We start from the raw sequence: 26,246 nt of genomic DNA, 5'->3' as shown, positions 1-26,246 counted from the left end.
GCATTTTCTCATCAACTCATTAAACCTATTCCATGCTTCGTGATAGCTTTCTCCCTCTTTCTGTGGAAAAGTTTGAATTTTCAATCTGATTTTAGCTACCCTCGCCGGTGGGAAAATTTTATTACAGAATTTTCTAGTTAGTTCTTCCCATGTAGTAATGCTAGCATGAGGATCTGCATCTAACCACTCCAATGCAACATCTCTCAATGTAAATGGAAATAGTCGTAATTTAATAGCATCTTCATTGACCCACAGAGTATGAAAGTTATGACAATTTCTGAGAAATCTGGAGATATGTGTGTTCGGATTTTCATGAGGTAACCCATAGAATTGGAGAGCGTTGCTTATCAAGTTAATCCAATCTGGCATAATATGAAAGTTATTCACCCCAAAATCTGGATACACGATATTGGAGCGCATGGGTGCTGCTATAGGTGTCAGGAACATTAATACTAACAAATCTCTTTCATTTATTTCCCTTTGCTCATGTTGTTGTTCCGGCGGTGCCACCACTCTTGCTACAATTTTGTCCAATCGGCTGAATAGGGATAGAGATTTGTTGATTGTCAGTCATTTCATGTTACTATTTTTGTTTGTATTCTTTGCGTCTTCGTCTGAAGGTACATTCTATCTCCGAATCAAACGGTTCAAGATTGTCACCTTAGGCACGGAGCATGCAATGAACACAGTTTTCTGTAAATAAAAAAAATAAACAAATCAAATAACAGTTAAAAAAATAAATTAAGACTAAAAGTAATAGTCCCCGATAACGGCGCCAAAAACTTGTTATAAAATTTTAGTTTCCAAAGTGTACGAACCGTAACAAGTAATAGTGGACCTAAGAGTCCGGATTGTCGATCCTACAAGGACTATTTTCGAGCACTTAATTCAAATTTTCTTTAACTACTATTTGATGGAAACAAATTAAAAGTTGTATTATTTGAGTTTTAATATAAAATTTAGAAAATAAATGAATGCTCACACGATTGGTTGGAAAATCAAATAATAAATGGATGTTAGGGCAGAATAACTTCACCTATTAATCACCTTTATGTCTCAAATTAAAACTCAATTCTAATATAGTGTTCGGTCGAATTCTCTTATTGTATTCAATTTACCCATCTCGAGTTCTCATCGAACATATTTAACTAATTAAATTTCCATATCTCTATGCAAATTCAACTTAGTTAAACGAGTTCTTTATCATAGGAATTCAATTATGACCGCAATAAATAGTATATGTATCTCTACTCGTTATACCAATGTATTGAATTTTACTACATGGTCTAAATCCTAAACTCATATCTCTATTTGTAAAGAATTCACAAAAATTATCAAATTATTGATCAGATAATTTATTGCATTCAACTCATAACAAAATCAACACATAGAAAAATTAAAAACTAAGAATCTTATTAAGAGAATGTAAAATATTCCAATTTGTTACATTATTCGCTCTAACAATAAATTTAACTATTCATAATAAAAGAAGAAATATAGTAAATTGTCGTAGAATACATCACCGGATTTGTAATAAAGATGTAGAAGAAAAAGTAAAAATTTTGCGCCAAGATCTACTTCCCCTTCCAATCAATGCTTCAAATTTTCAATTGCTTGATATTATTCTCTTTGAATTTCTCTTTTGAATATCCATTTTTATTGTTTTACCTCCCATTGTGTGCAGCACACCTTAAAAGTATGAGAAAGATGTATTTATAGACGCCCTCTCCATTTTATTTTATTTTTTTATAGAAAGTAGGATTTTTATGGACTTTAAAAAGGCCTAAAAACGTGTCCTAGCCGACCCAGACACAGTGCCTAAGCGCTAGGAGATAGCGCCTAAGCGCCGCGTCAATTTAACTGCAGTGCCTAAGCGTTGATGGTGGCACCTGGGTGCTATGATTGCAGCGCCCAAGCCCTGCCTCTCAGGTTCAGATTTTAGCTTTTCTTCAGTTTTGTAGTGCCTAGGCGCTGTATTTCTGCTCTAATTTCTTTATTTTTGATCTCTTCGTCCGCTTTAGTTCCTCTTTTTGCACCGTCTTTCCTAATTTTCAAAACAACACTAACAAATACATAAAAAAAGTTCTATACTCACAAGATCTAGCAAATAATCAAGCTAAAATTGTGCAAAATTCATGAGCGAAACAAACTCATCAGTCATGTTACAATATTTAATTCATTATGTAAACCTTGATTTACATGTAGCAAAATCCTAATATTAAATGCACAAAAGGTAAAAACTAGCACTAATAACAAGTTAGTGCAGCATGTTAAAACATTTTTATCTTATATTCTCTTTAATATTGAACTTGTTTAATATAGATTTTTTAAGAACAAATTTTGTAAAAAGTGATACTTTTGGAAAATGAGTGATTAATGAGTAATGAAAAATTATGAATTCAAGTGAAAATTATTTTATTTAGAGAATGTAATATTGTCAATAATTCCGGATAAGAACGAATTTGAAAAAATCTCTACCTAAAAGAGCATAATCAAATACAGTGCATGTTTGGTATAAATTAAAATTAGATTTTTTTATAAATTTTGGGGAAAAAATTGATGGAATGTATGATTGAAATGTTGTGAATCCCATGAAAATGTGTGATTAAAAATAATTGTTTACTTTGATTTGAAACTTTTACGAACTTTTAATTTATACCAAACAAGTCTGTATAATCTAACTTATTAAATAAACATTATAAATCTCACCACTATTTCCACCCTGATGAATACATAAATACCATAAAAATGTTAATTTCTCATGTAAGCAAATTTCTATTATAGTACTTGCATATTTCACTTGCAAGCCTAAACGTACTTCTCAGGCGACTCGGAGTTGCATCCCTTGCAATACACGACTATCCCTCATCCAATGCTCCCATCCAAAAGAACCCGTTTCATTTCATGAACAAACTCCTGCATTTGCTCCCTCGAATGCAATGGGGATGGATATACACATGCGCAATCCAGTTCCCCATCTCTTATTGTGTCAAATAGAGCTAGGGATGGGCCTACACCATGAGTTGAACCACATCCAATGAAGTCTTCTAATCCAATTACCTGCTGCAGTTCTTTTGATTGATCAATCATAGAGTCCTCAAACACGGATAATAGTGAGGTCCTGAGTGATGCGGATGGTGTTAAACCCGGGTTATCTATCGCCTGGCACATTAAAAAGTTGAGATCGGCCATATCTGAAAAATGCTTGTTGTTCCTCTTGGCATTTGTAAAAGATGTGTACGTTCGGGTTGCCAGCTTCCACAAATCTTCCCCTCCCTTAACATCATGCGTGTTGAGGATGGCAGAGTGATAAAACCCTGCAATGTTGTGGTTACCAAGGATAATAACATGATATGTGTCAACGACTCAAGGCTTAAGGCTCAATATTAAGATTTGGGGATCTATCATAAAATGTCAACCTTATTAAGAGAAATAGCATAAACTTTTATATGTTGGTCTACATTTTCATTCTTGTTCGATGTAGAATTTATACATTAACATGTCCCCAAAATATAGTGGCTCGTTTGAGCAAATCAATCTTGAAAATCTGCATGTTAATTTTTTGAGTTTTAATTGGATCGAATTACTCGTTGAACTTAATAGATTCTGATACCATATTAAGATTTGGGATTCCATCTTAAGACGTCATCCTTATTAAGAAGAGTAGCACAAGCCTTTATGTGTTAATCTATATTTTCATCTTTACTTGATGTGGATTTATCCCTTAACAAATGTTTCTTAAGAAAAACAAAAGCAGAAAATCCAGTCAACCGGTGGCTAGTTCAACCAGTTCCAAGTTGAACTGCTGTGTTGACCGGGTTACATCCTGATTTCTAAATACATGGACTTTTAGCTATAATCGGACTGGTTTTCAGGCCATTTCCCAATTTTCCAGTTGAACTAACCAGGCTGTATGGTTTTTGAAGCACCGGGTATAATTGTCAACAAAAAAGGAACAAGTACTGCCCTGATGATTTTTTAAGTATAAAATCCCCCCACAGGCTACGCCGAAAAGAAAGGACTCTGGGTCTACCGCTTGATCTTGCTTTCTAAGTGAGGTATACAGATTAAAGAGACATACATTTTAAGTGGAATTTGAATCAAAGGAACTTCTAATAAATTGAATTGCATCAAAATCTCATTAAAATTAATCTGATCTAAACTACCTTCTATTTTTCCAGAAATAAGTTTGTTTATAATTTTCCCTCATTTCTCATTAGAATCCCATCACCTTTCCTCTTGTTTTTATTCATGTTTATTATCATCTTTTTCTATTTGTATGAGAGCCATATTGTGGGCCTGGAGTGAAGGATTCTGAGATGGTGTTTGCATGGAGTTGAATTTCAGTACTCATTTTCCCTAACCTTTTTTCCTGTGAAAATTAATTTTAAAGTTTTACCTAAACCTGAAATGGTCAAGATTACCGCAAAACTAATGTAGATTAAGCTATAGAAAATCCAATAAGACTTACCAATATGGTGGCTACTAAGCACTGGATCAAGAATCGACCGGCAGTCCACAAGCGTTGTAATTGCATACTTTTCCCATTGGTCATCAGGAATGCCATTCAAGGAGCGAGCAGCAATTAATCCAGCAGCCGCTAAAAGCCCACATAACTTTATATCTCTAGATTTGCAACCCTACAAAAGTAGGGGCATCTCAAATACATTATAAGGAATAACTGAATACGTAATGTTAATGCACCAAACAGAAGAAATTATAACAAAACTTGAAACCTCATTTGAAATATGATTAGGCTCCACATAATGAAATAAGCAATCTATCACTTTCATAATTTGCTCTGCAACACTTACATTTGGGTCAAAATAAAGGAACATACTATGCTTAAGCTTACACATATTGCCTTATATGATTATCGGTCAAATGAAAAGTTATTTTATATATCAACCATTTCACCTACTACTCCCAGGTGATTCAATCTTATTATCTGGATTAACTTATTGTCTTCTACCAATCTCATCTTTTACTAAATCGATCCCCTTTGAAGCTACAAAAATATGTGAAGTTGAGCATGTCTGGGAGCAAATCAAAGTTATTCCTACTTCAATTCAAGCATTGGTTCTCCTATCACAATCAATTCCTTTTTCAAATCCTACTGCAGTTGCACGAGCCATTCCCGTGTGCCACAAATGACCTATGGAGAAAACGAATCCTGGAACAAATTGCTTGAAGTCATTCCTACAGGGAGATACAGACCCATTTCATAGTATCTTTTGCTTGTACTAGAGGCTCACTTTAACTTGTGTCCTTTTAGTATATATGCACCAATAGTCTAATAATATAATAAATTCATCTTGAATACGTACTAAAAGGACACTATTTGAAAGAGTGTGTTGGTTCTGGGTTGATTGCCGTCAGTATCCGGGATATTTTTGGTGCATGCCCGGTTACACATGCTTGATGCTACCTTCAGGAAATATGTATATCAAGATAATTTTTGGATGGATTTATTTCATTCCTCTTCCAAGAAGCTATGGATTGGGTTGAATATTGTACAGTGACTGTTGGGTATAAAAGGGGATGCCCAATAAGTCAATTGCATGATTCTACATCAATAAAATCTAAAGTTGAAATATAAAAGGATTCGAACAAAATTCTAAAGTTGCAGAAGCAATGGGAGGAATGACAAATAGTCAACTCAATCGATAAGCTTTAACAGGTTTGACATATATTTAGGTATAGTGTTTAAAGTATTTGCTATGCTGGAATGCACATAACTATGCAACATAAACGACAAATTTTTCAAATGCTTTATTTTATAATCCAGTGATCGCATAATCAAAACATCCTCTGAAAGTTACTAAAGAGAGTATTCATTCAAGAAAATCACATCAAGAATAACTACCCTGTTGTTACTAAAGAGAGCATTCATTCAAGAAAATCACATCAAGAATAACTACCCTGTCACCATTATAAAAATTGCAACTAATGAGAATAAATATCAGTTTATAGAACTAATCAAAACTCACTTACTGATAGAATCATATCTGTTTCTTCTGAATTCAATTGCAACTTCACAACTTGTGAAGCTCTAGGTAACTCAGTATCCTTGAAGCTTAAATTAGCCAACCTGAAAGCATTCAAAGTGTATCCCAACATATCCACCCCTCGAGCCCAAAAAGGCTTATTAGCCTGTCCACTGGGAATGTAATTCTCAATTCCTAAACCAAATTCATTTTCTACCCTTTCCACAGCCAGCGGGACCGCCCCCTCACCGATCATCCCCGACAATCCCCTACGCAATGCCGCCATCGATGTCCTGTCACATACCGATGTGTGCAGCCTGAGGGCCAAAACCCACCTTCCATTTTCTAAAGTGTACAAACTAGCAAAGAAAACCGCAGTTTCTAATGAAGGATCAAGATTTTGCCACGAATTCTTGTTGAGTTCATGTTCAAGAATAAGATGGAACGGAGAAATGGACTGGCTGTTGAGGTGACTACTGTTGGATTGAAGAATCTGGGCCGTTGATGAGAGATCGAAGGTTTGGATTTGTAGCTGGGGAGCTGGGGATATGATGCAGGAGAAAGCACTGGAAGTGGGATCGAAGTGGAGTTGGGAATTGAGGATAGGATGAGCAATTTGGAGTTTGTGAAGGGCACTCTGCAGAAGTGGGATATTTAGGGGCTTTGAGAGGAGCAGGGCCAAAACTGTTATGCCAGTGCCACCAGGCACCGCCTTGCACCAGCTATACTCGGTGCTTCCCACCGGCCGGATTTTGTGCCCCACCGCCTCAATTGGTGATACTTTAGATGTTTCTTGGTCGGACATTGTTTCAAGAATGCGAGTTGCTGTGTCGATGAATTGTGATCAACCTGGTGGCAAATGACAATGGGTTTCTTGGTTTCTTGACAAAGCTTTTGATAAAATATGTAATTAAAATTTTTTATGAAAATGTAAAATTAAAATTAATTATTAATTATTATTTCATATATTTAACAACTTTTAATCCCAGTCAAGCAATTAAGATAAGGTTTTCTGTTCAGTGACTGTAATCGAAAATGTACTATGAAAGGGATAGAGTTTGATGCGTGTTGTTTATTATTTGTTGATGCGTGTTGTTTATTATGTGTTGACGTTAAGCCTATGTTTAGCTACCATTTTTTTTAAAATTTATTTTTAACTAAATATTTTCTTATAAAAAAATTTTATACATAAATTTAATTATTATTATTTTTAAACCATGTTCCTCAACAAAATATTATTTTAAAATACATTTTGACCAAAAAAAAGACAAATAGTGGTCAAATCAATGAGATCCAAAAACATTCTATCTTGTTACTTATTTAATGGGAATGTCTCCTCTAGTTTTTAACATATTAAAAGTAAATACTCGAATGCTTCAAGCACCATGCAATCTTTAGAGTTAATTTAATCAATGATCATTGATTTTTGTTATATGTCATTACTTGCTCAACGAAATTTAAAAAGTAAATCTTTGCTCATTAAATTTTGCTATAATTACTACTTGCTCAACGAAATTTATAAGATTACTTATCGTACACCCAAATTTGAACAAAGTTACACATCAATCACTCATATCATTTCCATGAATATTATCTATTGCAAAGTTTAATAACCAACGAGTAATTTTATTCAAATTTAAATTTGTAATGAGTAAACTTTTAAATTTCGATAAGTAATAACTTATAGGTTTTTATAAGTAATAACAAAGGAAAAAAATCGAGGTAATGAAGCAAGGCTCCTTGTTACGTATAGCAGAAACATAATGACAAGTAGAACATAATATTGGGTGAGCGTTCCATTGCAGTGCCATGTAACCCAAAAATAGAAAAAGAAGCATCCAAGGGGGGAAGAGAGAGGGAGAAACAGATGAACACTGAGAATAATGGAATTGTTACTCAAAGCCATCGATATTAGAATAAATGGCATAAGGCATTTAGCTTATAGTCCAGCAAAAGCACTATCCGTAGTTGTCAATTATCCAGATGATCAAATGGCGACAAAATTCATTTAAACTGCATAATGTTGTGACAGTAAAAGAAAAAATGACAGACTTGCAACTTGAGGGAATCTCCAAATGAAAACCGTAAGTACGCCTCAAAAGGACAAATTACAGCCTCCTTCCCCTTCTGCCACCCTTTCTCCGAGTGCTGTCGGTGGGAATTGGAGTCACATCCTCTGGAAGAAGATCAAATAAGTAATTACCATTAAAATTAATTCAACGAATTAGCAAAAATTTATAAAGCATTTTTACATAAATAAACAAAAAAAAAGTTCAAATAAAAAGAGGAATCAATGTGCAGCATTTGATCATTAATACAAGTAAATCAATGTTAGATATCTACTTTTCCATCCAAAAAGGAGATATAGCCCATGCAAATGTGAACAAATTCACCATTTTGAATAAATTGCATGAATATTGCTTCACAGATTTAATGGAACGATTGCAAATATTACATAGGAAGAGTTATGATCATAGTGCTCACCTATGCGACCAATCTTCATGCCAGAACGTGCAAGGGCTCTAAGTGCAGACTGTGCACCAGGACCAGGGGTCTTAGTTTTGTTCCCACCAGTTGCTCGAAGCTTGATATGAAGGGCATTTATTCCAAGCTCCTGCAAAATTCCAAGCAGTAAAACGGTTGACCACAATCAATCAGAATTGATAAAATTCTGTCGGCGTTGTTACGAAGATAGGAAAGAACCTAAACCTTGCAACGTTGAGAGACATCCTGAGCTGCAAGCATAGCTGCATATGGTGAAGACTCGTCCCTATCAGCCTTCACCTTCATACCACCTGCAATCCCAAGGGAAGGAGATGATTAAGAACAAAAAATACAACCCAAATCATAGCAAAGTCTTCTATAGTTTAGGACATTGCTCAAGTAAACATGTACTTGGTGACAAAACTAAAAGGGTCTTAGTAGCTCTATTGAACATCAGCAGCCATGACCCACAACTCATTATTCCAACTCTTGAAAAACATATCACCCAGGGGATTATATTTTGACAAACATAATCAAAACCAATCAACACGTTGATTTACAGCAAAAGCAATAAAAACCCATAGTATTGAAACCAAAAGCATTAACCATCTACCTGTTATACGAACCATGGTTTCCCTCCCAGATAAATCAGTCACGTGCTGCATGAACAAAGCAAAAGTGAATATTACTTAATAGGACACGTGAAGCAGTTAACTGCTCCCTAAATATGTATGGTAGACATCAATCAGGAATCACAAACTGTAGTACTCACAATGAAGGTGTCGTTGAATGAAGCAAAGATGTGGGCCACACCAAACACTAGTTCACCATCCCTAGTGGCAGGTCCGAGAGTGACATTCTCTTCCTTGGGCTCTCTGGTCCTTCTCTTCGACTATTAAAAATAATAGGATTTTAACAAGATAGAACGAATCTCCAAAACTCATCAATTAAAATCCTAAGATCCAGTTTGTTATATATTAATCACTAGTGATCAGTATATCTTAGAATAGTTGACAAGGTAACAAGAAATTGGGTCCTGTTAAAAAAATAAGAAAAACAAGAGCACTCCAGCACCACAAAAAAAAATAAAAAATAAAAATCATCCTAATCCATCTATAATTTTCAATTTAATAAGATACTAAGATTTTGATGGGGAATAATGTTCGTGACTTGTACTTGTTCTGCAAAAGGTAAGAAATAATAATATCAAAACCTGGTATTGGTAAATTTCACATCATAAAAAACTCAAGGCCCCCACGGATTATTATGAGAAATGATCTCTCCAAAATTATGTTCTAGAAAGAGTCTATGAGAAGGAATTTCACTGTAAAGCCTTTTATATTTATGAGCTCAATAGTGTAACTCATAAAATAATTGGATCAACCAGAATGGGCTCCCTGCCTAAAATAAAGCTTTCTCAAATGAATCAATCTTTCTTAGAGTAAGAATCAAATCAACATCAAACAAATTTACAGAAGCTGAAATAAATGCAAAATCAAATAAACTTCCACAAGTATTAATTGATGATTATTTTTTCGAATCGTAAAAGATTAAACACCAGCAAAATGTTCAGATTTGTATGCAATTAGAATGCTCTCCTCCTATAGTATAAATGTAGAAAAGGAAAATAACATAAAAGAGATAGATACAACATGCATACTATATCTCTGTATTAAAAAGGCGGAGTTTAAGGATCTCACCATGGCTTATGGCAATTGAGGAATTAACTGCCTCTGAAGCTTCAAAAACCTGGTAATGGAAGTGAGAACGTTTCCGATTCGAAATATATATTGCTAGGGTTTTGGACCAGAAGAGGGATTTGATTTACCTTAAATGCCCCTTCATTTTCTTCAAATTGCGGATACGTCCAAAAAAAAAATTCGAAGACGAAAAAGAATCATGGAGTTACAATACGACCCCAAATATCTGAAAATATTCAGTTTAGCCCATTATTTATAAAATCATCTCAAACTCTCAAGTTGGAAACAATTGTACAATAAATAATTAAGGGTGTGTTTGAGCCCCTTTAATTTTTCAAAATATATTGTAGAATAGTAGATTGATGGAAAATGTGTAATTAAAAAAAATGATTTTTGTGTAATATTATTTTAATGAAAAATATATGATTGAAAATGAATATTGTAGAAAAATAGTATGACAGAATGTGATTGAATGGGTGACAAACAGGGGCTAAGTCATAAACAAGTGCCCGTATATGATAGGCGCAGCATATTTGTTATGTTTTATTGTTCTTTGTTATTTGTTAAAAAATTAAAATGCATCCCAAGATTATATTAATTTTTATTCAATATGGTGTGACATCTCTAAATTAATATTTCAATAATTAATTACCTATGAAATTTATGAAAACTATTTTATAGGCATAATTGAATATTTTTATTATCTAATAATAATTTTACAAAGCATTAAAAATTCAGTTAGCATAATCCCGTTGGAACATTTGATGGTTCCTTACATAGTTATTAGACCTAACCGACCATCAACCTGGTCAAGGCACTCGGTCTCGGGTTACTGGTCGAATTGGTGGGTTAGTGACTAGATCGGTGGATCAATGCTTAATAATTATAAAATATTTTTTAAATTATAAAGTTTTTCTTAGATAAAAAAAAAATTAAATTATCTATCATTAATTATTTATATATTATTTTGTTAAATATTCAATTCATTTTAATCAAAATAGTTACTATAATTTTTTAAAAATATTTTTAACAAACTAAAAAAGATTTACATATATATAATTATTGCAAATACATAACAATAAATAATTGATCTCTAGTGGTACTCATTAACCTAGAGGTTTAAGGTTCAAGTCCTTTTGAGAACAAAAAATTTATAGACAAGCTTTTAAATCTTGGTCAAACTAGTCAACTGGCCGAATTAATATAAAAATCGTCGATTAACTCGATTTTTACCTAGTCAGCTACATATTGTGAATAATTTAAATGTACATAATTATTGCAAATACATAACAAAAAACAATTGATTTCTAGTGGTTAGGTGATACTCACTTTACCTAGAGGTTTAAAGTTCAAGTCTTTTGTAAACAAAAAATTTATGGACAAACTTTTAAATTGTGGTCAAACTAGTCAACCGATCGAGTTAATATATAAATTGTCGGTTAACTCGGCCAATTCTATTTTTGACCGAGTCAGTTGCATCTCTATAAAAATGTTTTGGGCCCGGGTCACCAATTTCCGAGTCAAGCTCTATAACTATGGTTCCTTGTGTTGGGACTTTTGACAGTTGCAATTGCTCGCGTCGTCCATTTGACAAGGGTGTGATGTAGGATTCCTTGTTTTGTGAAAACAAATTTCAAGTCTTTTGAGTATAGTTAAGTGAGAAGAAGATTTCATTTTGGAAAGAAATGACTAGCTATAATTGGGGTAGCTGAAGTTTGGAGACCGTTGGCGATTTCAAATTCATAAATTTAGCCATTGTTTTATTTTGATTATTGGATATCACTTTCCTTCCACACTCATATATTAACCTTACATCTTTTTAAATAGTAATAATAATAATGTTTCTCTCATTTTCTTATAATTTTCCAGTACTTTTTATTCATATAGTCACCGAAAAATACTTCCCGAAGAATCAAAATCAAATAAGTGATTGATTTTATCTTAACGGTATTCTCATATTCCTTGTATTTCATTTTTAATTTGAGATATGTATCAACATGTCATTTGGAGATGTAAACCTAGCTCATTGATAACTTAACAAATAAAATAGTGAAAATTACAGCGTAGTGTGTATTTTAAAATGAGAATTCTAAAATCAAGTATTAAGTTTACTATAACAAGGGTATCAATAAAAATTAAAATTACTCTCTCTCTCTCTCTTTGAATCTTTACTGCCGGCCATTTTGAGACCATCAGCGATTTGACCATGGGATATCACCAAGGGAGATCACCGGCGAGGATGAAGAGAACATTGGGCAGGTTCTTCCCAACTAAACCTGTCTCATTCCTTAAATCTTGTACTGCCTCCACAATTCTATCCCAGATCACACACTGTCGATTACTACCCAGAGCCGACACCCTCCTTTGCATCAAATCTACATCAAATGAGGGTAGGGTTAATTGTTGCGTGGCGCTCAACTAAGTGCTGCTCGACGGTGATAGGTTCATCGCTTGAGTTTCAACAGTGATGGGGGTAATGGTAGTGGTTTGGGCAACTAATTGTGATTTGGCCAACTAATTGAGTTTTAGCCGTAAATGGAGTTGTAGATGTAAGGGATTTTCATTTTCGATCAATTGAGTTTCCGTAAACAAATCTCTTAAATATGTGACCTGTCAAAGTGCCTAGGTCACGACTTCAAAAGATTTGGTCACAAGTAATTGGATCAAGTCATAGGTTACAGATTCAAGCGATTTGGTTACTTGCCATGGGATCAAGTCACCGTCACATGCAATATGACATATGTTAAAGTGCATAGGTCATGGATCACGAATTTGAAAGATTTGTTGACGGGCCATTAAAATTAGGTCGTAGGTCATGTGTCAAGTGCAAAGGTCACGGGTCATGGATTCAAGATATTTGGTCACATGTCACTGATCCAAGAGATTTAGCTATAAGCCATTGGATTAGTCACAAGTTATATGTGAAAGTGAATAGGTCACATGTTACAAATTCAAGAAATCTGATTACATGTCATTAATTTCTCAAACCTCAGTTATTCAAACCGGTCACAAATTCAATTAAACAAATTATAATAGTAAGAATTCAAGTTATTTGCTCTGGTAAGTACTCTATGAATTAAATGGGGAGCTGTATTCAATTTTCAATTTGCCGATGGGGTGAATGTCTACAAGTGGATATAGACGGCTGGGGTGGGTGACGGTTATTTGGTGGGGGCAGGTAGATTAATTTAATTTGATAATATTATTATTTAAAATTAAAACGGAATTAACATCCGACTTTTGCATTTTAAAATTTAATGTCTAAAAATTGATTTGTTTCATCTCAATACCTGTCTTATGATTTTTTCCACATAGTAGTGTATAAGACTAAATTAGCATGATTAAGACTTTATGACTATTTAAAAGTATGTATTTGTATTAACAAATATTTTTCATATTTTTTTTTTAAGTAAGTGCTTTAAAAATTAATAACCTACATTAGTCCCTGCTTGATGCCCATTAAAAGGATCATTTTGAAAAAAGTAACGGTGGCAATGGGCTAAGCCGGCTTAAACACACGAGCCAAGCTTGTGCTCGTCTCGTTGCTTGAGGGGCGAGCTCGGCTTGCGAGCTTATCAATTTTTATTTTTTTTAATTTAAATAGATAAAAAAAATTTTGGGACCCGCTACTTAAATTTTGAGTAACTGGAGTTAAAAATTGAACACAAACGATTTGTGGGTTGTAACATGTACAATTTTTTAAAAAAATTAAAATTAGTCTTATAAAATAACAAATTCTGATTAATATGATTAAAATTGCATTAAATATCACTTATGACTTATCTAACGACATGTAATTTCGACAAAATAAAATTTATTTTGTAGTCGAAAATGAGCGTCATTTCAACCTTTCAGGCGCATTATTAATGCTTCCATAATACTTGTTGCCAATTTATGTGGGTTGTGGCATACAATAAATTGGAAACTGAAAAATTCCAATATGTGGCATACGATAAATTGGAACAGTAAGAAAATTGTAATTGTGTAAAGCAGAAGAAGTGAAGAACTAATCATTTGAAGATGAAAATGGGTGAGCCTTGTAGGGGTATTTATAAACAAATGTTTTGAAGAAAAAATTGTGGCCAAAATTCGGCCACCGTAGCACACGAGCCAAGCTTGTGGCTCTTGTCTCACAAGCCCACGAGCCAAAGCTTGGCTCGTGGGCTCACGGATGAACGGCACACTCGGGCTCGTGACGAGCACGATTTTGACAAGCCGACAAGTCGCTGGGTCCGTTTGGCATCCCTAGGAAAAAGTGAGTTATGGAATAAAGATTTTTGAGGGAATGTATGGATAAAAAGTAGGAAAAGAATTTGAATTTATGTAAAAAAAAATATTCTATTGTGAGAATATATGGTTGAAAATGAGTTTTGGGGGGGGGGGGGGGGGGGAAGAGTTTTTGGAGAATTATAGATGAACTGAGACTTAATTTAGAAATATAAGTCTGTAAATATTAAAAAGCATCAACATTATGAGCCATCATCCTAAAGCAACCACCCTCCTGTACGCCTATAGTCGGGACTAATCTTGTCTACCGTAGACTTGCTCACCCAGGCCCAATGCAACCTACTTTTTTAGCATGGCAAAGAAATCTTTAGGCAGGGCCAAGCCAAACTTTTTTAGGTGTAGAGAAGAAATTGTCTTTAACCTTGCACATACGAAATTGTCAAAATGCCCACACTTAGTAGTGTCGAAAACCCATTTGTTTTTACAATAAAGCCACAAGTACAAATAAAAAAAATTTAACAAAGTTTGTACCGAAACTGACATGACAAAATGTAAGTTCACTATTTTTTTCCATCTTTCAATGATGCCTCGTCATATGTTCTCTATTAAAAATTTCTGTCAAAAAATTTTGTACTTATAACATGATTATTGTTTTTATTTATCAAAGTGCATCATCCTTCATCCAAATGTTAAAAGCATTAGAAAGAGATTTCACAAGGTTCTTACAAGACATGCAAACCTCGTTTGCATACACCTTTCAATGAACAATGGTTCCATCACAGAACTATGCCATGATATTATTTTTACCTTCACAAAATCAAAACATTTTATTGTAAAACTACTAAGCAGCGAAAGATAATATAATTTCACCACCTAACGAGTCAAGTTCTGTCAAAGACTAAGCAAAAATGAATTAAAGAAAAGTATAAATATCTAATCAGATCTTAACATGCCAGAGGATTAGAACTTTAGCTCTCTACACTTTGCATTCGGTCTGTACAACAATTTTTAACTTGGAAAATCTGCCACAATTCACACAACTCGGAGCAGCAGAACCAACTACGAGAGTTGTAATCATGTCACAAGTCATAAGACATCCATGTGCTCTTCTTTGACAAGACCCTTTCTTTTATGCATCCGGGTTCTGTACAAAGGAGGAGCAAGCTTCAAGCTTGGGAAGAAGGCTTCGCCACGCTTCGGCTATACTTTTTGCTAGGTTTGCTTGACCCTTGGCAAATTCATGAAATGCGACACCCATATCAATAGTTTTTTGTTCTTGAAATCGAGCAATCTCTTGATTCATTAACTTCACAATTGTCTCAAATTTTCTTTTCAACTCCTTGCCGTCAGCTTTTAGCTGTATCACACAATCAATATCAGCTGGACAAAGAAGATTTTAGAAAGTTGAAGAAAATGCCAATGTAAAACCAACCTGCTCATATTCGCGCTCAGCATCTGCCAACTTCTCTGATCGGGTCAACCTGAGTTTGTTTCTGTGAACAAATACATAAACATTTTTGGCTTTACAAAATTGAAATTATTTTAAAAACATGAACAACTGAATTTATTTCTTCATATTTTTGACTTTACAAAATTGAGAGAACTTCAAAGAAAAATCTCACGTTATTGTTTTAGACATGCTTCAGCATTTTTGCTTAATGATAGTTAAATGAAAAGTCATATCAAAACCTGTGTAACTGCTCTTGAATATATTATAATTTAGGGTACCAATAGGTTGAACAAATATCAATTCCTGATGTGAAACGTGAATCACGAACTGCTCCATTGTGGTAATTTATAGGAAAATATATTAAAGGTAGGAAACATTTCTGATGTATAAAATAAAATGCAACTTTCCCGAATTCGCACTGTAGATTTTCCGAAAAATAGAGCAATGTGAGAATAGCACACACCATTGAAGGGCAAAAACATAAGAAATGTTGCTAGTTATATCCAAAACCAAACAAATGGAACTACATACAAAACCAAGTGAAGCAAACTGAAGGGAGTTGTTGTCAGAGCATGATTGCGACCATAATAATCAAGAGAATCAGAGAGTAAAAACCATACAGATCTATTTCCTTAAACTTGATTGTTTCAGCCAGTTCACAGTGGTTCCTGAAAGCGATTGCTCTCTCTGCTATTGTGGCCTATCTCAGAAACAAAAGAAGATCCATCAGCTTCCAAAAAAATTACTAAGGAAAAAGAAACAAAAATGGTGATGGATAATACTTGTACACATGAGATGATATTGATAATCTATCATCATTACCTTTTCAGCAAGCCAATCATCTTTGGTTTTCTTATTTCCATTGAATAATAATTTCATATACTCGTTTTAAATCAATATTAATTCTTAACACGGTAAATTCTCATAGAAGAAATCCATCGAATTCAGTGAATGATGACAACAAATTTATTTTCTTATCAATTAAGCCATAAAACTCACCTTAATAGACTGCACAGCGCGAACATAATCTTTCAAAGGTTCTTCAAAACTCATCAAAAGGTGGTGAGCCTAACAGCACGACAAAGGACAGATATAATTACACATTTACACTACTCATTGGCTTAGGAAATCTTTAAAACGCTGAACTAAAATGGATGATTAAGAACTGGTTAATCTTAAATGCATAATTTACCTCTCTCTGCAGCTTAATTGACAACATCTCCGATTTAGCCCCAAGCTCAGAAAATGCCTTTCCAAGAGAATTTCCTTCACAGGTTCCAAGGAGTTTGACTGCCTTACCAAAGTCTGATAAAGATTGACCTAACTCTGTATTTCATGTAGAAAGCCTGGTATTAGAGACTAAGTTGTTCAAGCATATAGATATATAAAGGGTGAACCCAAAGAAAAACGATGACAGTGAACAAGAAATGTGATATGATCCATTGATTCTGCAAAAAACTTTAAATGTAGGGAGGAAAAGAAAGGTGAAAAAAACAAAGGAATTAATAATTCAAAAATAAGGCATATGGATAATTAGTATCCAAAGTTAGAAATACCTCTGTGTCTCTTCACAAGGCGATATGCATGCTTCTGAGCTTCAGCTAAGTGATCTTCAAGCTGAAAAATGTAATTCTTTTGTTTCTCGTAGTCCGGATTTGATTCTTCAACTGGTTTTTCCTTTCCCAGAACAACATCACTCACTTTAGATTGTACGTCCTGCCAAAATAAAAGCAAAATAAGACAAAAGTCCTTTTTCAAAGGATACTTGGCCAACAGGCATGACTGTGAACTTGCTGAAGAAAATGATTACAAAGCTCAATATTAAACAGATTATGAAAATATCATCAGCAGAGTCAGGCCAATTTGACCAATCAGGTCAAGGTAGCAATCGAACAAGAATTATTGGTACTGTAATCTCAACCATAAGGGTCTCCAGACAGTGGGATATAGTTCACATTTCTTAATGAGAAAAAGATTTAAACTCCGTGTCAAAGTGTACATGGTATTCTTTTGCACATATAAAAAAAAAAATAGATCTCAAGATGTTGATTAGTATCTCTTCAAAATCACACTTTTGAATTGATAACAGGCAAAATCATTTATAGAGTTGCTAAAGCCCCCCTTTGGTCAGAGCAAGAACAAGGTGACTACTATAGTTTTTAAGGCGTTTGTGCAATTGACTTGTTGGTTGGCTTAACCACTCTATCCGTCGGCGGAGATGGATACTACTAAACCTCAAACTAATATCTCTTTCCCCTGATTTTGCCAACTACAACATTCACTATTTCCAGTTAAATAACTTTCTTAGCCAGGTGAGGAGTCACCTTGAATATTTGCATAAAGTCTGCTGGCTTCTTCTTGAAAATGCCAGTTTCCTGAGATCTCTCTCTTTCCATCGTCTGTAAATCAGGAAAAAATAACACAAGCAATCAGATGTACAAAGTTGTAAACAAACAAATCCAGAAAATGAGAAGGAAAAAATATTTTCAGCTGTCATTATAGTTGTGCATCAATGGCAACTGAAACACACCAGCAAAAGCTGGGAAGTAATTCAAATCATCCTATTCTATGATATAAAAGTTGTAACATATTATTCGGGCTGTTTGAGATAAATGTCACTATGAACAATAGCTAAGTATAAATCCACATGATAGTTTCACTTTCCAATTTGCATGCAAGGAGAAGCTTATTTTGTCCAGAAGTAGAATTCTGTTCAAACAATTTTTGAACCAGCATAATGTCCACCAACTCAGCTTTAATAGAAACCCTAATTTCATTGAACGTGTAATTTCCCCTAATAGCACATCAAGTGTGTCATGTCCCGCAATACTCGAGCCACATATGACCTTCCTCTTTATAGTCTAGAACATAATTTGCTTCACCTCTGAGTAATGCCACTTCAAGTTAAACATTTAAATTGATATTTCTCAGCTCAAAAATGGTTTAAAAAAAAAATTCCACCATATTTAATAAGATCAAACAGTTCATTCCAATTCAAAAGTGTGCGACAGGTAGATTAAGCCACCAAAAAGAGATATACTACCTGTTCATCCTCCAGTAAAAAGGTTCTCAAGTCCTCACTCTGCTGAAGCTCATGATGTGAGGCTACGCGGTTGACAAATACATCCAACGCTTGACGCCTCATTTCAATGAATTCAGCACTAAATCTGAACTTCTCTGTATAAGAAATCAATGTTAGACACCTCGAAGTTTCAAAAAGCTTCCAAATTATGCAACGTCTTCCACCTCAAATCAGCTTCACACCACGGATAGCTGCTTTGAATAATTGCATGCACTCACAAAAAAATTTAACAAATGCATCCAGACATGTGGTTCCATGGACAGAAAGTTATAGGTCATATTTGAATTCTATATAGCGGGGTGTCAAAAATGAGCTGATATGTTTGACCACATGGATACAAAATAACAGACGTTAGAGAAACTCAAATATGTGAAACAATGATTTGATTGTCTCTATCCTTTCCCTCTTTTATTAAGAAAGGTTATTATTAAATACCTAAAATAATCAGCTCTTCAATTGCTGTGGTGAAGGGAGAGGAGAAATTTAATTATTACCTACAGTGCTCTTCTCTGGAAGAGGAGGTATGAAGATACCCTTGTACTTTTCAAAAAGGCGATCACGTAACCAAACAAAATCACTATATCGTCGAATCACAATTTTCTCAGGGCCCTGATATTCGGGAAAATTTGTCTGCCAAAATAAGTTCCAAAAATTCATCAATATAAGTCCAATGATATGGACTTGAAATTAGGTTGCANGGAAGATAAATGATGGACTGCTCAGTTTTACAGATCATGTTGTGTAATTCTTATGGTCTATGATGATCGCAGATAAATCTTTCCAGAAACTAAGAACATGCAAACTTTCAGAAAATAACATTTGCAAATAATATAATACTCAGAAAATCTGTACCTTCAAGAGAAACCAAGGATAACTGATTACACGTGTTAACAAGATTTCAAAATATTTTTGTTGGCTACAAATTTTTCAGATAATCATTTTCCACATAAATTGGTCTTCGTGCAAGTCCAATCATCTTAGACTAAACAATGAGATAATGTGTAACTGTTCTTTTATTCATCTGTTTACTTTATACTACTTTTACAATTAGCTTGAGATCACGTTCAAAGATCTAGGATGCTATAACACTATGATATAATAGCATATGGTGGTTCTAACTTCTTCCTCACAAAAAACTTCCGTTCAAAATCATCACCAAATGACCTTATAAATCATTTTCCATTTTTTTATTAATTCCATTAAGAACTATTATTTTCACAATCACCGAAGAATTAGCCTTATCACTTGAAGGGTCATCCTTCACATTTAATGAGTGCACAGTACCAGTTGTTCAGCCTCCATTATCTTATCCTATTGTGGAAGAGTGCAAGAACATTATACAAATGCTAGATAATTTATGAAAACTGATTTTACCCACCATTTTATGTTGACAAGTTCCTTCCATCTCAGGATGATGTGATAACAATCTATGAGTGCATCCGAGAGAGAGAGAGAGAGAGAGAGAGTTGTCTTTGGAAAATGAGCCTAATATCACTAAAAAAGAGTATTGTCAACTCTACAGAGTGGCAATCTTCAATTTCTGACATTACAGACACAACTGAAAGAACTATAATAAAATAGCATGAATTGCCCAAAGATACTTCTTAAATTTGTCTCAACAACACTTAAATTAGGTCGCAGTCGAGTTTGAAATAGAAAACCTCAAGTAGTCAAAAGTATTAAGCGAAATTTGTTGCCTAAAATGGATGGAGAATCTATTATCTAAGGTACCCGATGCAACAAGAAATGGGTGTTTATAGTACATTGATGACCAGTTGGTTCACTAAATAAGAAAAGAAATACAGGCACAACTACACCCTAACTGAACCTAACACCAAACTATTGACGATGGCTTTGTTCATTTACAGCCTAGGTAAACTAACGTTTGACCAATTGAGCTCGATACAATTGGGCTCCAACTCAGCTTGACGAGTCATAAAACAGCTAAAAGATGGCCTAACTGAGCTACTGGCTAAATTCATTTGTAATCCTACCTAACCAATATATTTAAGAAGTTATTGCAATAAATAAGGTTAAAAAGCACATCACTTATCTTGTTGACAGAAGTTAAAATGAAACCATACTGTCAATCATCAAATACTCTTAAACTCTCACAAACCTGTCTGTAAATATGGCATCAAATCTTAGTTTTCAAACAACACTATATCACTTTTGCCATGAAATGTTTCAAATAATCTGACTCTCACAATCGTGTCTGTAAATATAGCACCAAATCTTAGCTTTCAAACAACTCTAGATAACCTTGCCATGAAATCTCAATGTCTAGAAATGAGATTTAAGAATGGTGATGATTGGCACAATTAACATCTAAGGCGACTAATTAAAATTCATCTATTACTTTTCCACCAAAGTCGATCCCCCAAATTCCAGAATAAACACCTTCAAATAAAAATTATGACGCCTTTCATTACCAATCCTATTTGTATCCTTCTTAATAGCCGTACTTTTATCTTCCACAGTAAGAACAGTCTTCTTCAAACCTTTAATTAGCTGGTATAATACAAAAACAATTGTGTTCAGGAAGTAGATATTCACATGCAAGTTAACCTACTCAGAAGTTTTATGAAAATTGAATCTCGAATATACTCCATAGCAGGTATTGCCAATATACAATTTTGTAGATATATTTATAAATTAAGGATCTCTTGCAGTTAAGACTACCAATTGCACATTTGGGATCATCTCAACCTTTTCAAGTCCTTGCCGTTACCCAGCTAACTTAATAGAGCTATTACTAACAGTAGATTAGCATTGAGTTATTTGCGGTGTTGAGATTTTCATACATGTCTAGCCTAGTTTTCAGTAATTCTCCAGTGGGCATATATGGCAGCACATCTAGTTTAATTATATAACTTGATAAAATACATTAATCCACATTTTTTTAAGCCATTGGTTCATTACAATGATATTTCAAGGTGATGTGTCCAATTGTGTAAAAAACAATTTAGGAAAATTGCTTCACTTGCATACCACACAAATTACTCTGTATCATTGTCAAGAACATTAAAGTTACTTGTCCAGTGAAGTGAAGGAGGTTAAGATTCACAAACAATACTCTGACCCTTCGAGCAAGATAAAGAATGAATTTCAACCTAGGAAAGCCGGTTGAGTGTGAAGTGTAAATAAGACTTATGTATTAACACCCTGGTTAAAATACACAAAAACCTCTGCACCATGTTGCTCATCGATTATCAACTGTCCAACATCCGTGAAGATTCCAGAAGAGACTCTTAGACTTTACCTTGATTTAGTATTGGATGACTGCAAAAGCAAATTTATTTTTGTTCATGTCATCTTGTTTGCCTACGAAGACTACATAAATCCCGGCTTATGGGCTCTCTCTTAAAATATAAGGTAAAAACATATAAAGGTCCAGCAATTACAGCAACAGTCCTATTTATCAAAACCAACAGCAAATGCCATTTCCTATTCCAGTAAATATTTCAGCTCAAAGAAAGCAAAATATAATTAAAAACCCAAATTACATTCAAGCCCCAATTAATCAATCCTGAAAAATTGCTAATTGTGCATGCATACTCACAGAAACACATAAACAGTACCTTGGTGATAACTTTGTAGGAGATATAAGCCTGGACGCCATTGCCCATTTTAGCTGGATCAGTGACTGATACCGTTAAATACGGCGCTTGTGACGTTGGAGATCTAGGGCTTTGCGCCATTGAATCCGATCCACTTCTCTGCAGCGCATTCATCTTAATTCAAGAATTCAAGAAAAAATACATTTTTTTATCTGATTGTACAATCAAATTATCAAATCAAAGGACTCATATTTGAAATATTATTGAATAAATAGTTAAAAAAAGGAGAATTAAGAGAGAGGTAGCATATCAGTTATTACCGTTTAATTAGGGATCGATAATGGCCTCGCGAGAACTCTTTCGCCAGTACGCTAACGTGCACCTAGGGAAAGGCTTACTGGGAAGGGGAGACTTGTATATTTACTCAGGGCCGGATGAAATCGTGGGGTCCGAGGCTAAGTCCAAAAGTTGTGGCCCCAAAATCAACTTAAGTCAAAATTCTACTATATAATATACAATCAATTGCTAACTTAAAACTTAACGTTAAAGACACTTACAAAATATCTCAATTATGGGAGGATTCTTTTATGTTAATTAGTGGGTTTTACCAAAAAATAAAAAGAAAAAAAAAAGGGAAAAAAAGTTTGGGCCCCCTTGAAGAGCTAGGCATGAGGCAACGACGTGTTGAGCCGATGCTCAGATCCGACTCTGTATTTACTAGCGGGGCACTGCAGGTTTTCCCATTGTCCCACCAATTGACAATTCAATTTATCTTCTTTATTTTAATAGCTCCTGTTGAGCTCAATTAAAACGTGTTTTGGGGAAAAAATGCATTCTGAAATTTTATTTATTTATTTATTTTTTTTTTTGAGGAATACATGATTTAAAAAAATTCAATTTAACTTGTAATGTGGTTAAAAAAAAAAGAGAAAAATGTAATTTGTTTAAAATGTAGCCCAAACGAGGGCATATAGCTCCCATTTGGGCCCATTCTCCTTTTCATTCTTTTTCATTCTTTTATTTTTAGGGCAACTTACAAAAATACCTTTAAAATTAGATGTTTTTTGAAAAATCATATGAAAAGTTTTTTGAAAGTAAAAAATACTGCCTAAAATTAAAAAATGACACAATGTCACTTTTTACTCTTTTTTTTTTTTTTATAAAAATTGTCTCTTTTCTTAAAAAAATAAAAATAAAAAGTGACACAATGTCACTTTTAAAAGTATAATGTCACATTTTTATTAAAAAATGACATGTAATCTCATTTTTATTAAAAAGTGATGTTTGTTACTAAAAAAATGTAATAAAAATTTCAAGACAATTGAAAAAAGTGACAAATTCAAAAAAAGTAACAACTACTTAAAAAAGTGACAAAAATTCAAAAAGTGTCAGAAATTTAAAAGAAAAAAGTGACACTTTGCCACATTCTCCTTGAATAAATGCCTTGCATGCATCAAATTAATTGATTCAAAGTTTTTCCTTTTTATATGTATAAAACAAGACTTGAATTTGTATGTTCAATGCACACTTATGCATCTTGTTAAATGTTCAAATGATATATTGTGACTTTTATTTAAAAAGTAACAGAATGTCACTTTTTCACATTCCCATTTCATCAAACACATTGTATGTATTAGTTTAATTGATTCAAAACTAATTTTTCATATGTATTGACACAATCAATTTTCACAAAGGTCTTATCACTATAATGCTAAAAAATATCTCATTTTTCTATTGAGAAATAAAATGTAGATTTTCAGCCAAAATTTAGCTAAAATACCTAAGATTTTTCTCTGCAAAAACTCATGCCCATTCCAGACGTTGAAGGAAAATTAGTATTCCTTCACCATTCACGTCTCTTCATCGACATTTTCATAGTTATCATGCTTATGTCAATGCCTATTATGTTACAAAATAACACTTGCCCTGTTAGCTCCCATTCATTGTAAATCCTTGTTTTTTGGTTTGAGGGTTTCATGCTTAATCCACCAGTGCCACTACCACTGCCTCACCACCTCCCAAACTTATTGTCACAATTTCTCAAGCTTTAGACTGCTCATTGTAAAGGAAAGTACAATTCTCACCATACGGACATCCTTCCTTTGTATAGAATTTCTATCAATGCCTCCATATATAACACATTTGTGCATCCTTGCCATTTGCTATAATCGGAATCAGAAACTCCTCCCTCAACTTTGATGACACTCCTCGTTCTTCGTGATTTCTGGTGGTGCTTGTGCAACCAATTCTTGATAGTGGGAAGCAAAACATAGATTCGTGGTGGGAGTTACGGGATTTCTAGTTTTGCGGGGTTTGTAAGGTTATAGGGTTTGAACGTAATTAATACGGTAGTTAGGATTTTAATTAGTTTTAGGGGGTATTTTCTAATTTGTTATTTTTTGAGGGTACCCTGCCTAATTTTCCCTTATTTTTAACCACACAATTTTCTATTAAATAATATTACACGCAAATCAAAAAAATTCTTTCTTTTTTAACTACACATTTTTCAAAAAAAATATTCTAAATATTAAAATTTGGAAAGAATGGGAGCCAAACGAGGGCATATTTCCACCACAAATTTTTACTATGTCATTTTACCCATGTTTGAACCCCTTTTTTTCAAAATTTATTTTTCTTCAAACTCATTTTCAATTGCACGTTTTTCAATATAATAATTTTATACGTGAATCATATTTGTATTTTTTTATTTTTTAACCATATATTCTCCAAAAACACATTATTATAAAATCTATTTTCCCCAATAAAATAAGGCTTAAACAATTATAATAAAACATTTTAATAGATTATTTATATTCATATCATAATTTTTATTTAGGCGCTTTTTTATTAGGGATATTTTCCGTGGAATTTTTTTCATTTTCAAACTTGTGTTGTTTGATAGTAAAAGTTTTAATTCATTTTCCATCTTTTCCCTCACACATGTGCATTTTCCATGAATTTGCGGAAAATCAATTCTCACCAAAACGGTGAGAATTGGTTTTCCAACCTTAAAAAAAAAAAAAATCTTTTTAATTAACAATTTTCTTAACAAATAAAGCCAAACGAACATAAAAAAAAAAATCCAAAATTTCAATATTTGCAAAGTGGAAAATTATACTTATCAAACACATTAATTGACAATTCTCAGAAAAAACAAGTTCTAGGCAATTCAATTTCCTGGAATTCGTTTTCTTTTCATCTAAATTCCATCATTGCAATCATACGAACCTTTACTTACATTACATTTTAATTATATTTAGAGTCGCTAATTTTCCTCAGGGTAACATTTAAATCCCTAACTTTATTTTCTTTAATTTTTTATTTGCAACTTTTCATTAATGAACACATATCGTCCTTGAAGACTACTTTCTATATATATATATATATAAAAGAGAGAAGGATAATTGGCAATTTGGCACCCAACGTCTCCTATCCTTTGCCTATTTTGCACAAATCGTTCATATCATTTTAATTTTGACATTTAAGCCCTCATATTGATAAAACCTCGCACGAAAATTTCTTACTATTCATTTCTTTTGTCAAAGCCGTATAAAAGGTTAATTGGCACAAATACCTCTTACATTAGCTTGTATTGTGGAACACTTCCTATCCTTTTATTTTGGTGCAAAACCGCCCAGGCTGGTCTAAACTTTGCGCAATACCCCCACGTCCAATTCCTTGAGTTTAGCCGTTAAATCAACTTAAAGGGATCAAAATTAAAAATTTCTCAAATGGCAATACTGTATTTCACTTCCT

The 26,246-nt window shown here is 33.6% G+C and overlaps 3 protein-coding genes across 4 annotated transcripts; all 3 read right to left on the bottom strand.

The window, feature by feature from the left end:
• Nucleotides 1-2,673: 2,673 nt before the first annotated feature.
• On the bottom strand, nt 2,674-6,887 carry LOC111412539. The gene is made up of 3 exons (XM_023043478.1): nt 5,995-6,887; nt 4,472-4,640; nt 2,674-3,317 (listed from the first exon to the last, which is right to left on the bottom strand). Exons 1-3 carry the CDS (start codon nt 6,790-6,792, stop codon nt 2,866-2,868), a joined length of 1,419 nt encoding a protein of 472 aa, XP_022899246.1. The 5' UTR covers nt 6,793-6,887; the 3' UTR covers nt 2,674-2,865.
• A 968-nt stretch (nt 6,888-7,855) lies between these two features.
• Nucleotides 7,856-10,259, bottom strand: LOC111412530 (40S ribosomal protein S14-3). Its single transcript, XM_023043469.1, has 6 exons — nt 10,172-10,259; nt 9,244-9,363; nt 9,085-9,130; nt 8,697-8,782; nt 8,472-8,601; nt 7,856-8,163 (listed from the first exon to the last, which is right to left on the bottom strand). Exons 1-6 carry the CDS (start codon nt 10,172-10,174, stop codon nt 8,096-8,098), a joined length of 453 nt encoding a protein of 150 aa, XP_022899237.1. The 5' UTR covers nt 10,175-10,259; the 3' UTR covers nt 7,856-8,095.
• Nucleotides 10,260-15,169: 4,910 nt separating this feature from the next.
• On the bottom strand, nt 15,170-22,947 carry LOC111412520 (sorting nexin 1-like). 2 transcript variants are annotated; one of them, XM_023043459.1, is made up of 11 exons: nt 22,811-22,947; nt 22,512-22,664; nt 19,425-19,560; nt 18,892-19,025; nt 18,173-18,247; nt 17,405-17,564; nt 17,041-17,174; nt 16,848-16,916; nt 16,469-16,548; nt 15,831-15,891; nt 15,170-15,755 (listed from the first exon to the last, which is right to left on the bottom strand). In XM_023043459.1, the coding sequence occupies exons 2-11, from the start codon at nt 22,662-22,664 to the stop codon at nt 15,528-15,530; spliced, it is 1,230 nt and encodes a 409-aa protein (XP_022899227.1). In that variant the 5' UTR covers nt 22,811-22,947; the 3' UTR covers nt 15,170-15,527. The 2 variants fall into 2 exon arrangements, with proteins under 2 accessions (XP_022899227.1, XP_022899232.1); XM_023043464.1 differs by having other exon boundaries at nt 22,512-22,649; nt 22,811-22,923.
• Nucleotides 22,948-26,246: the final 3,299 nt, after the last annotated feature.

The sequence above is a fragment of the Olea europaea genome, chromosome 2, assembly GCF_002742605.1.
Source record: "Olea europaea var. sylvestris chromosome 2, O_europaea_v1, whole genome shotgun sequence".
In the NCBI taxonomy this organism is placed as follows: Eukaryota; Viridiplantae; Streptophyta; class Magnoliopsida; order Lamiales; family Oleaceae; genus Olea; species Olea europaea.
Note: the sequence above shows the minus strand (reverse complement) of the source record. Positions and strands in the feature narration are given on the sequence as shown.